This window comes from Pyxicephalus adspersus, chromosome 7 (genome assembly GCF_032062135.1).
Source record: "Pyxicephalus adspersus chromosome 7, UCB_Pads_2.0, whole genome shotgun sequence".
Taxonomy (NCBI): domain Eukaryota; kingdom Metazoa; phylum Chordata; class Amphibia; order Anura; family Pyxicephalidae; genus Pyxicephalus; species Pyxicephalus adspersus.
In genome coordinates, this window is record NC_092864.1 from 6,489,271 (window position 1) to 6,503,241 (window position 13,971).

The 13,971-nt window shown below is 38.5% G+C and overlaps 1 protein-coding gene across 1 annotated transcript in view; it reads left to right on the forward strand.

Moving 5' to 3' along the window:
• Nucleotides 1-13,416, forward strand: part of LOC140334987 (uncharacterized) — a 23,746-nt gene extending 10,330 nt beyond the window's left edge. Inside the window, exons 2-9 of the mRNA XM_072417306.1 lie at nucleotides 2,236-2,568; nucleotides 3,637-3,930; nucleotides 5,090-5,194; nucleotides 5,793-6,149; nucleotides 7,875-8,186; nucleotides 8,640-8,981; nucleotides 10,107-10,409; nucleotides 11,536-13,416. Of these exons, the coding sequence (XP_072273407.1) occupies nucleotides 2,236-2,568; nucleotides 3,637-3,930; nucleotides 5,090-5,194; nucleotides 5,793-6,149; nucleotides 7,875-8,186; nucleotides 8,640-8,981; nucleotides 10,107-10,409; nucleotides 11,536-11,891 (2,402 nt within the window). The 3' untranslated portion in view covers nucleotides 11,892-13,416. The remainder of the gene's footprint in view (nucleotides 1-2,235; nucleotides 2,569-3,636; nucleotides 3,931-5,089; nucleotides 5,195-5,792; nucleotides 6,150-7,874; nucleotides 8,187-8,639; nucleotides 8,982-10,106; nucleotides 10,410-11,535) is intronic.
• Nucleotides 13,417-13,971: the final 555 nt, after the last annotated feature.

Sequence of the window (13,971 nt, forward strand, 5' to 3'; positions counted from 1 at the left end):
ACTCATAACCTCATCACACGCACGGATACAAGACTTCTCTAGAGCTGCCCTAACTCTCTGGAATGGTCTTCCTCGTCCTATTCGGCTTGCTTCTACTTTCTGCTTATTTAAAAGAGCGCTCAAAACCCATTTTTTAAAACTTGCCTACCCATCTTCTTCTGTCTTTTGAAACCATCACTACTTCCCACCACTACATATTTCCCATCCTATTGTGTGTGAAATTCCCCCACCTAGTAGATTGTAAGCTCTTTGGGGCAGGGTCCTCTCCTCCTTTATCACTGTCTGTATTAGTCTGTCATTTGCAATCCCTATTTAATGTGCGTAATATGTTGGCGCTATATAAATCCAGTTTATTAGTAATATTAATAGATTGATTGAGAATTATTGTCCAAAATATATGTTACCTTTATAACAATAATTTTTAACATCTTTCTTTACCTATACCTATACCTCTCACATATACTTACCTTCCTATTCCTTCCAATCCATAGCCCTAATCTCTCTTCTTTATCTCTTTTTTATTACCCTAGTGCAGGGGTCAGCAAACTTTTTGGACTACTAGGCCATTTCAGGAGGTCAAGAACGCACACTAGGTCAGAAGAAACAAGGTGTCCAAGGAAAGGTTTTTTCCAACTGTGCGAGCGGCCTCAGTCTTCCGCTCATCCGCAGTGTAGTCTCTGTACGTGTGCGCATGCTTGGCATTGAAATGCCACTTGAGATTTGACCGTTTGAAAGTGCTGTTGGTGTTGTTGCAGAATAAACACAGGGCTTTGTTGCCGTATTGGACGAAGAATAATTTGTCAGTCAATTCAGGGTTGAAGACACAACGTTCGAGGTCAACTTTCCAGAGACTGGTAGCTGTGCGTTGCTGGTAGCTGGGGTTACTGTGCGGAAACTCAATGAGATTGATGATATTGCGAGGAACTTGCGATAACGCAACAATTTTAATTAGGCCGGATCCCACAATAAATAACTAGGGAGCATTAGGCCAGACTGGAATACTGGCTAGGCTGTACCTGACCTAAATGCCAGAGTTTGCTTACCTCTGCCCTAGTGAATCATCATTTTGTAACAGCTATGCACTTATCTAGGGTAACTAATGCAAATCTTTGTATACTGCGTATATTTTTTTTATGATTTGTTGATAAATCGGACATCACCTATATGATATGTTTTTACATAATAGCTAATTGGTCACTACCCCCTGAGGAAGGGGGCGAAACATGTTGGGACCAGAGATAAATATTTTACTTTATGGTGTATATTTGTTTTTCTTCATTTGTTGGAAATCACTTGTATTAGTTAGGAGAAACCTATTTAGAAATAAACTTTACATACGCCACTAAACAATTGATGTCTTTTCTATAAAATGTTTGTATCAATATACATATTTATCTATAAACTTCTTTGTCACAAAAAAACCTTCTATTACATCTTTTTTATTTAAACTTTTCTACTTACCATTGGGAGCTGGCATACAACAGAATCTAACTATAGATAGATATCTAAAGAAGAAAGAAGGAAACACCAATGTACTTTTCATTCCAGCCATAGTTAATCTAGCTCTACTTTCAATGTCAGTCACTTTTGGTTGATGCAGTTCAGAAATATTCACAATTGATTCAAGTGATAAAGAGAAGAAAATCGCCCTGTGTATGACCAGTTTATGTTTGACCATAAGAAGACTCAGTTTTACAATAAAGTAAATAAAATGCAGTTGTGACAGTGAGTTTACAGTTACAGGACAAATATTAACTCGCATTTCAGCAATGTGACCTTTGTATAAAAAAACATGTGAAGTTTTAATAAAGGGGAACTAAAGTTACAGGAATTTATTGCACTTGAACCTATCCTATGATCCCGTGACCAGATGATTAACTTTGTAGAGATAATGCAGGCGCTCTCAGTTTTAAAGGGCTATGCACGTCTATGTGCTTTTTGTGTGAAAAAAAAATGGTTTTGTAAATGCTTTTGCCTTTGTAAATGTTCCATGTGATCTCTTAAGATTGTGTAGGTGTATATACATCCAGTGATCTCACTTTGCTCTCAATTTTTATTTAACAAATGTTCCCTATTCGGCTATTATTTCCTGATTCCCTCTATTAGAAGTTTTCCTGTTATTCCTGTGACAACTTTGTAGGAAGTTTGTAGATTTCCCCCCACCTTGTGTACCAGAATGCATGCATTTCTTGAGTATTAATTTTCATAACCCTACCTGTTGATGTGTTTCAATAGATGCTGCTTTGGATGTCTTTGCACCTTCACCACAAAGGACCCTTGTTGCCAATGACACAGTCCTTACCTGCACTTTCTCAGTGGACAAGCTTCCGCTGGATCTCAACTTCCTGGCCATATTATGGACTTTCCAGGGAAAAAATATCCTGAAATATGATTACAAAGGTTTCTTCTCTCAAGATCCCAGGATGTCCCTAAGTGTGAACTCCCTGGAGAAAGGAAATGCCTCACTACGCGTATCCAACGTGACCATCTCCGATGGGGGGATCTATACGTGTGCGGTCATCTACAGTCCTGAGAAGAAGGAGAAGGAGTTGTCATTTGAAGTGCTAGGTAAGAGCACCAAGTTGGTGAAAATGGTAAATGCTAGCAAGCACTGGGTTCAGGGATAGATTTTGACAAACACAGTAAGATATCTACCATAAAATTGCCATGGAGTTTTATGTAAATCTAATTGTAATATTACATGTGTGCACTAAAACACTGTGTGGCATATTTTTTTCATCTTAGTTCTGCTTTTTTCTTTTCAGTCACTTTCTGTCCACACACATTTGCTCCAGTGCAAGCTGCACATTGTTGTGCTTGACCAGCTTTCTAATGGCAACAGTGGGCCATGCCTGCTTACCCTTAATCCTGCAGATCCCTTGATCATGATTGAGCTTTCCTCGATCATGTCCCATGCTATCCTGGAATTCTTCTTCATCCTGGCGATCAGAAAGCATTGGGCACTGCCATTCCCAGTCTTCTTCCTTCTTCTGGCTTTGTCACCTGATCCCGCAATGCGCAGGTGCGAGATTGGGTGATGTAGCCTGCTGTAAAGGGGAAAAAAGGGGACTGCACATGTTTGAGATCAGCATCTCTTTACCCTTAGTGAAGGAAAATGCAATCTGGCATATGCAGAATGAGCACCCAAGAGCCTCCCGAGATGTGTGACGTAGGTATCCCGGGAGGCACTGCACATCCATTCAGACAAAAAGGGTGTTGCATTTATTAAAAAAAAACAGAAAAAAAAGATATCTTTACTTTATGTAAAAGGGTTGTTTACCTCAAAGTAAAAACTTTTGAGTTCAGGTCTGCTTTAATGTATGTCAGCATGATCACTTGTAGTCCTTATCAATTGGGCATGTAATAGGGTGGCAACATGAGAAGACAGCTGGAAGATTATTTTCATCCCATAACAATAAGTGAATAAACTAGAACCTTCATCATATCCAGGTATAAATTTTAGGAATGCTGCAGATTTAAAGTAGTAGCAATTAAAATCTCACATGGGATCTAATCTTTCCCTACTCTATTAAAAACTAAAAAGAGCAATAACATACCTTTAGATCCAACGCTGAGTATCAGTGCCTGAATAGTATGTACATCACCCTACATAAACTGTATCTGTTCTCCCTGCAGCCAAGCCTCTACTCTCTATACTTGGCACCAAGGTCAGGAGAAATACAGAGAACACCCTGACCTGTATGGCCACTGGATTCTACCCTCCGGATATCGCAATAACCTGGTATAGAGATGGAGAGATCCTGAGAAATCCTTTAATAGGAAAACCAAAACTGTATAACGATGGAACATACCAAGTGAACAGCACCGTGACAATCACACCAACCAATGATGATAACATATTTTCCTGTAGAATCCAACATGACTCTCTACAAGAGCCTCTGCAGAAGGACTTCAAGCTTATCTATGAAGGTATGAATAATCATCCATGACCCTTGTCAAGACAAAAAGAAATATGGGGGAGACACTCTTATTTGGACATTGTGGACCCAGTAGGGAACAGACCCAAGGGAAACATTTGTCCTTTCCTTCTACCCTTAGAATGAGTGAAAAGGGTGGGGGCGTAGTCAGGAAGTTTCTTGTCACGGTAGAATCAAGACCCTAAAGGTGCCAAATTTTGTAACTCATTTCATGGTGTTTTTATTGGATGAATTGGATTGTCTACAAAATATTTTTTAGGTTTAAGGAAAAACAATACAGAAATGTTTGAAATGCCTTTTTTATACTCAAGTGGACATGTGATTGTTATTCACTGTTGTATGCACAGCTTGTGAGGAGTGGGAGCACAGCCTTCCTTTGTCAGAAGCTCGCTAAATACAAGACCAGCCTGGTCCTCTTCCCAATATATTAGTTGTGTTTAATTTAAGTCTTGATAGCAAATATATATATATAGCTACAACTGTTAAGGCAGATCTAGGTTGTGGGCATGCTAGCCAGGGATGCCTAAATTCCATTTTTTACTCACAGCCAGCATGGGCACCTCTGCAGTGGTGGAGTCCAGGCAGAAAGTGAGGTTTAAGGAATGGGTGGGATGGATGGGAAGGGAGGTTTGGCATTTTGCCCTGAGATGGGATTTACCTGCACATGTCAAACAAAATTATCATGGATCTGCACCCAATGAGAAAATTGCTGAGAAAAACAGGAAGATGAGGAGAACATGGGAAGCTGGCTGGTAACAAGGTATTTTAAGTTCACTTGACTTAACATGAAACTCAGATATGGAAACATTCATCAATAACTATCATTAAAGGCACTGTAACCAATTGTGAATTGTGTGTGCATCTGGGGGTGCTGTCAAGGACCTGCATTACTTCTGATGTTAATTCTATTTTGTTATAAGAATAGTGTGATGTTTATTATTTTTGTGTTCAAAATAATCCCATGGTAACACTGATGATTGGTGTTTTATTTGGTTTATTGGGTAGTTTGCCAGTAGGAGTAAAATTGTTCTTTCATCCCTACCACCCTTTTTTTCGGTGCTCAATTCTACCAGAGTCATGTAAACTCTGATTCAGAGGATGTGTTAAAAAACATTTTCTTGTCTTTACTTTATCTTATTTTACATGTACAGAATCGTCATCCAGTGTGATCACTGCAGTCTGTGTTACCCTGGTTTTGATTGTGATTGCAGCTGTGATTGGGTACCTTATGTGGAAACGAAAAGCCCGAAGAAAAGGTAATACACAATAATACTCTGCATATTGCAGTATTTTTATGTATGAAAAGTTTCTAAATGAATATTTTGTCCTTTCTAAATTTTCATTAAGTGATTATAATAAATGTATAAGTTATATCAATAATGCAAATGTATATACATCCTAAATCTAATTTTCAAGGTGTTTAACACTGTGATTTGCTCTTTAAAATGAAGCAAATCATTTTTGTGAGTGTTTTGCAAAGTTTCTAACCTGGAGATCCTGCTGGTAATACTACTTCCTTTTTCACTGTGAGAACTCTAAGCCACAGCTATACAATTAGCAGCTGTTTCCATAAGTATGCATTGTATGATGACAAAATGCTGGTAATTCCAAAACAGTGGCTTTGCATTGTCATCCTTGTATTTGGAAGTTCAATTACTGGCAAGACCTCCATGTAAGAAAACTTGCAACAGATTAAAAAAAAAAATGCTAAACATTTTTTGAAATTATTTACTCTATATGTTATAACATCATCTTTTTGGACAAGTTTGTATTGTTTAAAAACATGATAAGAGTTCGAATTTTACTCTAATAGAGGAAGTAACTAAGCACATATTGTAATAAATGAATTTGCAGATATGAAAGTTTTCACAGTATTGGACATCGAAGGTCCTACCAAGCTGATAGCTGGAGAAGAAACTTCTCTATGCTGCAGAGTCATCAAGTGTCCAGAGAAAATAAGTGTGACCTGGCTGGAGAAGAGAGGCGGAGAGGTCAATGAGATACCAAAGTTTGGTGATGGAGATAAAGAGGAAGAGGAGAGACTGCTGGACACCCAATATGGAATCATTTCATGTAGAGACGGGACAAACTACACATCTTCACTGAAGTTCAGACCTTGTGTGGCCAAACACAAAGATGTCACCTTCATCTGTAGATATAGCTGTGGAAAAGAGAAGAAAGATAAAACATTTCAGTGCAGAGTTATTCATGGTGAGGAATGTTTATTAATACATCAATATCTTATGGTTACTGTTGTGTATTATAGGTGTGATAGCTTTCAAATAGAAATAATTTTATCCAGATGCCTATGCTCACTCTTTATAACCTGTTGTTTTTAAAAAGGTTTTCACACAAGGATTACTGGTAAACTTTGTGTGAATCATATGTGAAAATCATTTAGCAGAACCCTTAGAGTTATCCAGTCACCTGCTCACTGGCCATACCTTTTCTTTCTAAGGCTATACCTTGTCTACAAAAGACTCACTCATTACCTGAGCACCAACTTTCTCCTTGACCCCCTCCAGTCTGGTTTTAGAGCTGCCCACTCCACTGAAACAGCCCTTACTAAAGTGGACAATGACCTCATCAGAGCTAAGTCTCAAGGCAACTTCCTGCTCCTTCTCCTTGATCTTTCCTCTGCTTTTGACACTGTTGATCTCCCCCTTCTAATACAAATCATGCACTCCATTGGTATCTGTGACACTGCTCTCTCTTGGTTTGCCAGAACACGATTTATTATGGTATTTTAGTCAATGTCACATATGTACTAGAGTACATTATGGGGTCTAAAATTTTTTTAAGCAAGGTTAAAGTTGAGTGAATTCGGGGGGGGGGGGGGGCGCTTGCAAACAGCTGATCAAGATAGCAGTGTTCTGATCAGTATCCATCAACTCCCGCGTATGCAGCCATGAGCACGGAAGACATCAGCTGGTATGCGGCGCGTAACCGACCCACGGGACTTCCTCTAAGCACAGTGCAGCCTTGAATGTGTAAAAGTTGTGTAAATCATATGTGAAAATATTTATAAACAACCCCCTTAGACCAGTGGTCGCCAACCTTTTTGGACCCAGGGACCACTAAGTTTACCAGTTCCAGGGAGCGCATGCACAGGGGGGCTGTGTGTCACTCAAAGGGGAAGAACCTTCCCCCTGAATGACATCATGATGTCTGAACTCGCCCACTCTCCCATCACAGGCTCAGACCAGAGTCGGTGTCCTGAGACACAACCCACCCACTTCTCTAAGCCTGCAATCCGTACAGAGGATGTGCTCCATGGCTCTGGCCGGTGCCCCCTCCAAATGGGATTTTTCGGGTAGGCGACCGCTGCCTTAGTCCTTTAAAGCCGTCACAAAATAAACAGATTTATCTGATTTATTAAAGCTGGGGAAGATCATGAGAGAACCTAGGTGATCCAGCAAACCTAGAATGCATCTAGTCCAGGATTGAATCGGTTTGACAGCTAGCAATGATTTTTAAATAAATAAGTTATTGTTTACTGGTTCATCCAGATCCTCCAATAGTCTATTCTCTATAGTCTTGGAGAGCTTTAATAAATCAGGTACATTGGGTTAGACCAGTTTCGGCAATTTTTTAGGTAGCAAAAGTTTTCCTAAATACCAAAGGAAGTTTTAGGGATAAGTTCAGTCAAACTTGCCATCCTTGTGTTCTTTGCTGGAATTGTTGCAGAGAATAATTTGCTCCCCCGGCATTTAAACTGTTGGACTTCCTGCCATAGAACTAATAATTTATTTCAAGTATACAACAATAGTTTAACATGTCAAAAAAGTAAATTCAGCCAACAGTCTTCTCCATCTCCTAGAAAAAATTAGGTTTAGGTTTATTTACAGGGAATATGAATTCCAAAGTATAGTTATCTTATATCCTTCATGTCACTGTATTAATATTAATGTTTATATTATATCTAATACTTCTTAGCTAGGCCTCAACTGTTACAGCCGGTATCAAGAAATTTACTTGTTCCTGGAATGTTGAAGTATTCGGTCACTCTGGAGAAATTTTATCCCAGAGATATCAAACTCAGGTGGACACATGGAGTGGGGGAGTCACATGAAGCCTTATCATCCAAAGAGACATTTACAGAAGATCCCGATGGGACATATAGTGTGCAGACTGAAGTCTGTATTCCTGAAGAGCTCCTGAAGGATCCAGAATTCAAAGTACGAGTGAGCTGGGAACATAAATCTCTGCAGACACCGGGCTATAAAGATCTGTCTATAAGAGACTCAGGTGGGTTGCATGAGGTTTCTCCGTGTATTATCAGAGTTATCTCGAATGCATTGAAAAGTACGAGTTAAGAATAGTCTGAGGCCCCCTATATAGTCAATGGACCTTAATACTAAACAGCAAGAAGGAGATGAGGAACAACAAACTCAGATCTGATCTGAGCAATGCTTACACCAGCCCAATACTAAGTATATCAGAAAAAATATAATTCCAATCTACTGTCAAAAAGACATGGTATGATCACCTTAAAGCATCTGGATCAGCCATCAAGACTTAAAACATGAACCGTTGGTTGTAATATGGAATGAGGTTCTGGTATGGGATGACTTTGAGTCGGGGTGAGTAGGTCCACTGAACCCAGATAGCTGCTACTAGTCCCAAAATGTCAAAGTTTGTAAGTTAGAGATGTTGCAGATCAAATCTTACTGTATCTCTAAAGTGTATTTATTTCTTTAGAATATGCATGGAATCCAGTAGTGGAAGACATACAGACACCCAGCGTATTCCATGACACCCCACTCACCCTGCAGTGTAATATCTCTGAGTATTTTCCTGATGCTATCACTGTGACCTGGCTACGAAGAAGTGAGGATCAGGAGCTATGTGAAGATATTGATAATACGGTCAGCTGTACAGTAATACCAAAGAGAGAAGCTGATAACACATACAGCTGTACAGCCAGTCTAATCATCATCCCTAAACTGACCATCCACCAGGGGGCAGAATATATCTGTAGGGTGGAACACCCAACTCTGGAAAGACCCATTGAGAAAAAAACTGCAAGACTTGTTGTAAAGGGTGAGTCTTTACATTGAAATAAAACACACATCACAAGCATTGCATTCCAAGCAACAAGCAACAAATACACCTGAGAGTTAGACAGATTCACTGGAAGAGTATTTTTATGAATTTGCCAGACTTTTGTATTTGGTCATTACTGAGTGGTAAAAGGTCTCAATCAGTTCAATGCAAATGTTCTAGGTAAGCACAGACTCTGCCACTAACTTTGTTCCATTTCCGATGGTAAATATCTAAAGTGTGGGTACAGATAGCAAAATCTAAAATAGGTTACAATTCTTACAAATACTTTCTAAAAAATTATTGAGCTTTACATACAGATTTTTAAATATACCCATTGGTCAGTCTTCTTCCATATTAGAAGGAAAGCTGGCCAAGCAATGGAGTTACAACAAATGTGTATATAGAGAAACGAGTTACTGCCTGTACCAAACACATGGACATGGAAGATTCTCTTCTCATTTCTTGTGGCGTTTTTTATGCTGGGGAAAATTACGTTAATTACAATACCACTAAAAGTCTAGTAATGTGAGCTGGGTCTTTTATACTTTAAATATCTCTTTTAAAAACTATAATTCTATTTTTTACTGGTAATTGACCAAATTAACTGAAACTAAGCATGAAGGTTTATGTTATATTTCAAGTATTTACTCCTTAATGTTTCCATATTTTATAAGGTAAACCTGAACTTTCAGGATAAACAAATAGTCTGTATGAAGCCATGTGTATTCTTACTTAAATCATGGTGAGCTTTGTTTCACATCTTTGCAGTAATTCAGTCTGGAAGATTTCCCCTGTGCAGAAGTTTCCTGTAATAAAGACCAATCACTGCCACTCTCTGTCTTGTCTCCGCCCCTTCCTGTAGTTCTGTGCAGGCAGCCTATAGCAGGTGGGTCTGCTAGGTCCCAGCTCTTCTCTCAGTGATGTTGTCACTGCCACATTTGTATGGTAATGACTGGGTTTGCAAAAACATTAGGCGCACACAAAGTGGGTTTATATAATTTTTGACTATTAGGGAGTTTATTTTTATGTAAGTAAGAAAATGATGGATACATATTGTTTAATATAGGTTCATATCATATACCATACATTATTTAAACTTTAGGCACTGTTTGTGTATTCCAGCTATACCCCAGTTTGTGGATCCTATAGAGATCACTATGGGGGATTCTTCTCGTGTTTACTTCACTCTCAACCTACAGAAGTTTTACCCTGAAGAAATTGAAATAAAATGGAGATATGAAGATAAAGATAGAAACTATGAGATCTCATACAAGAACCATTTCAAACACCACAAAGATCTCACATATGATGTCACCAGTATTGGCGACACCAGCATGGCATCATTTACTGATCAGTTCAAAGTCTCAGTAACCTGGAAACACGAATCCATGAATGTCCTGGAGACCAGAACACTGACTATTAGAGGTAAAAACATTGATTGAAGAAATTGTATGAAACTCTGGAAAGATTGATTTAAAAAAAAAAATTGGGAAGTTTCCTATAGAAAGTAGTCACACATATGCACTTTCATGCTGCAGAATTCAGCAAAGTTTTCTATAGGGCTGGGTAAAATCTTTGCACTGCAGCTTAGTGGTAAAAGTGAACCATATGTACCCATGTACACCCATATTTATAGCCCCCTAAATGCAGTTCTCAAGTTGTCTGCTGGTCTGGTTGTCATATCTGCAGCCCAATGGGCCAACTGAAGGTTCCGGCCTGGCAGGCTAACATTAGTGCTTCTAATTGTATAGCAATGGCTTACAGTTTCAGCCAGCAACAGAAAGTGTTGTTGTTTGCAGGATCTTTAGTTGGGACGAAATTAATATACTTAAGAAATCTGTATACAGTGAAGAATTATGGCCAAAAAAAGTATATATATATATATATATATATATATATATATATATATATATATATATATATTAGGGTATTTTTTAATGAACTCCAGGTAAAACAAACATATTTTAAAAGAAATATGTATCCTTACTGGAATCTTGGTTTTTGTGTTGTATCCAGCATGACATATCTCAGGCATTCTGTCTTTTTGCTGGCCTAAACAATACAATACAGGAGTTTCTTGTAATAGAGACCAATCATTGGTGCCTTCCTGTTTTATACATGGGTACTGGTCTGGTAGGGGGAAGTCCTGAGCCTACTGACAGATCTGCCCTCCTCACAGACTATGTACAACATAGTGATGATGCCAGCTATTACAAGGTGGTGACTTGGTTGGCTCAGTGGTTAGCTTTCTGACCTTTGCAGCACAGGGTTAGACACTATCTGCATGGAGTTTGCATGTTTTCCCGGTATTTGCATGGGTTTCCTGCAGGTACTCTGTTTTCCTTCCAAATTCGAAAACATACAGTTAGGTAATTGGTCTTTGACTGTGTTAGAGACATATGACTATGGTAGGGATATTAGATTGTGAGCTCCTTTGAGGGACAGCTAGTAACATGACTATGGACTTTGTACAGCACTGCATAATATGTTGGCTCTATATAAATAATAGTTAACATATATGGTAAAATAATATTGTGACATTGTATTGCAGACCTGCCCTGGCATCCTCATGTTGGAGAGATTGTAATTCCCAAACTGGAAGAAAATAAGAAGGTATCTCTGACCTGTACGATCTCCAGGTATTTCCCAGATCCTGTGCATGTGGTCTGGTTTAGGAAGGAACCTGGAACTGACTCTGATCCCATCATAATACAGCTGTCTGACAAGGATTACAAAGTCACTAATCAGACCACACGGCAGAAGGATAGGACTTGGTCCTGTCTGTCATCCCTGACCTTTACCTATTTATCCAGCAGAGACCAGGCTGGAGAGTTCATCTGTAAAGTGGAACATGGCAGCCTGGAGAATCCAATAGAGAGAAGAACGGGTCCTATAGGATTGGAATAACTTTCTATGAATGGGACTGTAAACCCAGAGTGATATTCTGTGTGAATTATTAGAACATGGCAATGCTATAATATCCAAACAAATGTATTTACATTTCAAGGTATGGACCAAGGCACTTTTCCCATGTAATCACCAGAGACCACAAACTGCTATACACAGGAAACTTTGTATGAGTTCTAGCCAAAATATATTTATTGGTAGGAATGAGGACATGGAACACTGTCTGATGGTACACAGGACCAACCTGTCCCTGATGCGGATCCGCTATAGGAGTCTGATGTAAGCAATAAGGCTGACCTACTACATAACACTGCCTGTTTGTAAGGATCATTTAAGGGATAACCTTCTATTCTGGAATTCATGTGATTCCAGCCCAATTCATAGCCCAATTGTGCACAAAGCCTTGTCCAAGAGCTTCAGTACAAGAGCTTCCTGTAACAAAGACCAATCACTAAAGCCTTGATAGACTGGTCTTGTATCCACCCCCCTGTTTTTTTCTGCAGGCAGCCAGTAGGGGGAGGACTTGAGTCTACTGACAGATCTGCCCTCCTCGCAGACAATGTGCAACAAAGTAATAATATCAGCTCTTACAAGGTATTATATACATTTGAAAATGTTTTTTACTGTTTGATTACTAATTAAAAGTGCAGGACACATTTGCCTGGACCGTTCCTTTGAATGTCTTGTGCAAGGCTTATACTTTTGCTAGTACTAATATTATCGGACCCCCTTACGTTAAATACTTTTTTCAGGTCAATGGCTTATAAAGCTCTAAAATCAGAGGAAATGTATACCAGCCAGAGGGCTAGCGTTATTTACAAGCAGATGTTCATAATGGTAAAGGCTACCTTTTCTCATACCTTTATATTTAGGTTATTTCATTTCTGTTTATTGTATTTCTATTTATTGCCTTACAAGCAAGAATACTGCCATTAGAAATTATGTACCTAGTCATACATGGTGTATAATGTTACCACCAATCCTTGTGGGGCAAAGCAACAGGTTAGTTCAAATGGACCCATTGAGGATCACAGCGGGGAACAGAATGGGAATTCTAATTCCACTAACCAAATCTGGAGTGAGACTCAATCATTTGTTTGAATAAAATGGCATGATCTAATATTATTAATATTATTATTATTATTATTATTATTATTATCAATAATCATTGAGTGTTTATAAAGCACCAATGTATTATGCAGAGCTTTTTACAGAACATTACTGTACTATGCAGTGGCAAAGAGAATATGAAGCAGAAGGGAACCAAGTACTCAGCCGTCCTGGAAGATTTCAATGCTGAAGATTCGTCATCCCAATTCTCTTCAGGTTTTTGTCCCATTAATTACTGAGGAGACTATACAACTATCTGCTGAACAGTGTAAAGTTTCTCCTTACTGTGACCTACATTTTGTGATATGAAGTTCTCTCTGCCTTTGGTTGCAGTGTGATTGGGCCATACATGAAGATAAACTGTGACCTGAATGTGGCAAATTCTCTGAAAAATAAAACTGTTGAACTGCTAAAACTACATACACACTGAAGTTTGTTCACTTTAAAAATATTACAAAAACTATTTGGGCATTTTAAATAGATTCTATTCATATCTTTTATTACACACAGCATGATATACAATGTAAGTTGTCCTAGATATGGCTGGAGATATACCATTACATCGACAAATAGGATTCAGTAGTATATGGAAGTTAGGAAGCCAGTTTAAACTATATCGAATATCTCTGAATTCTTCCTAAATTGTTTGATAGAAAATTGAAGCATGCTTGTATTTCATTAGTTTTTTTTAACAAGGTCTGTCCAGGGTACCATACAACCAACATATAAAATAAATTATTATAATAAACTCAAAATCATTATAGTCATTCATAGCATAACATGTGTTAGTATATAGGGGTGAAAAGTTTAGGTGCTAAAAAACTGAATCAAGTGAAAATCCCCAGGAGTTTTTTCACTTTTCACTAATAGAAGTAGTAAAATGTAACAGTTAAACTCCAATTTATTGTAGTTTACAGCTATGTTACCTCCTCCTCCTAGGTAGGGAGGAAATAATTGTGTAACCAGTGGA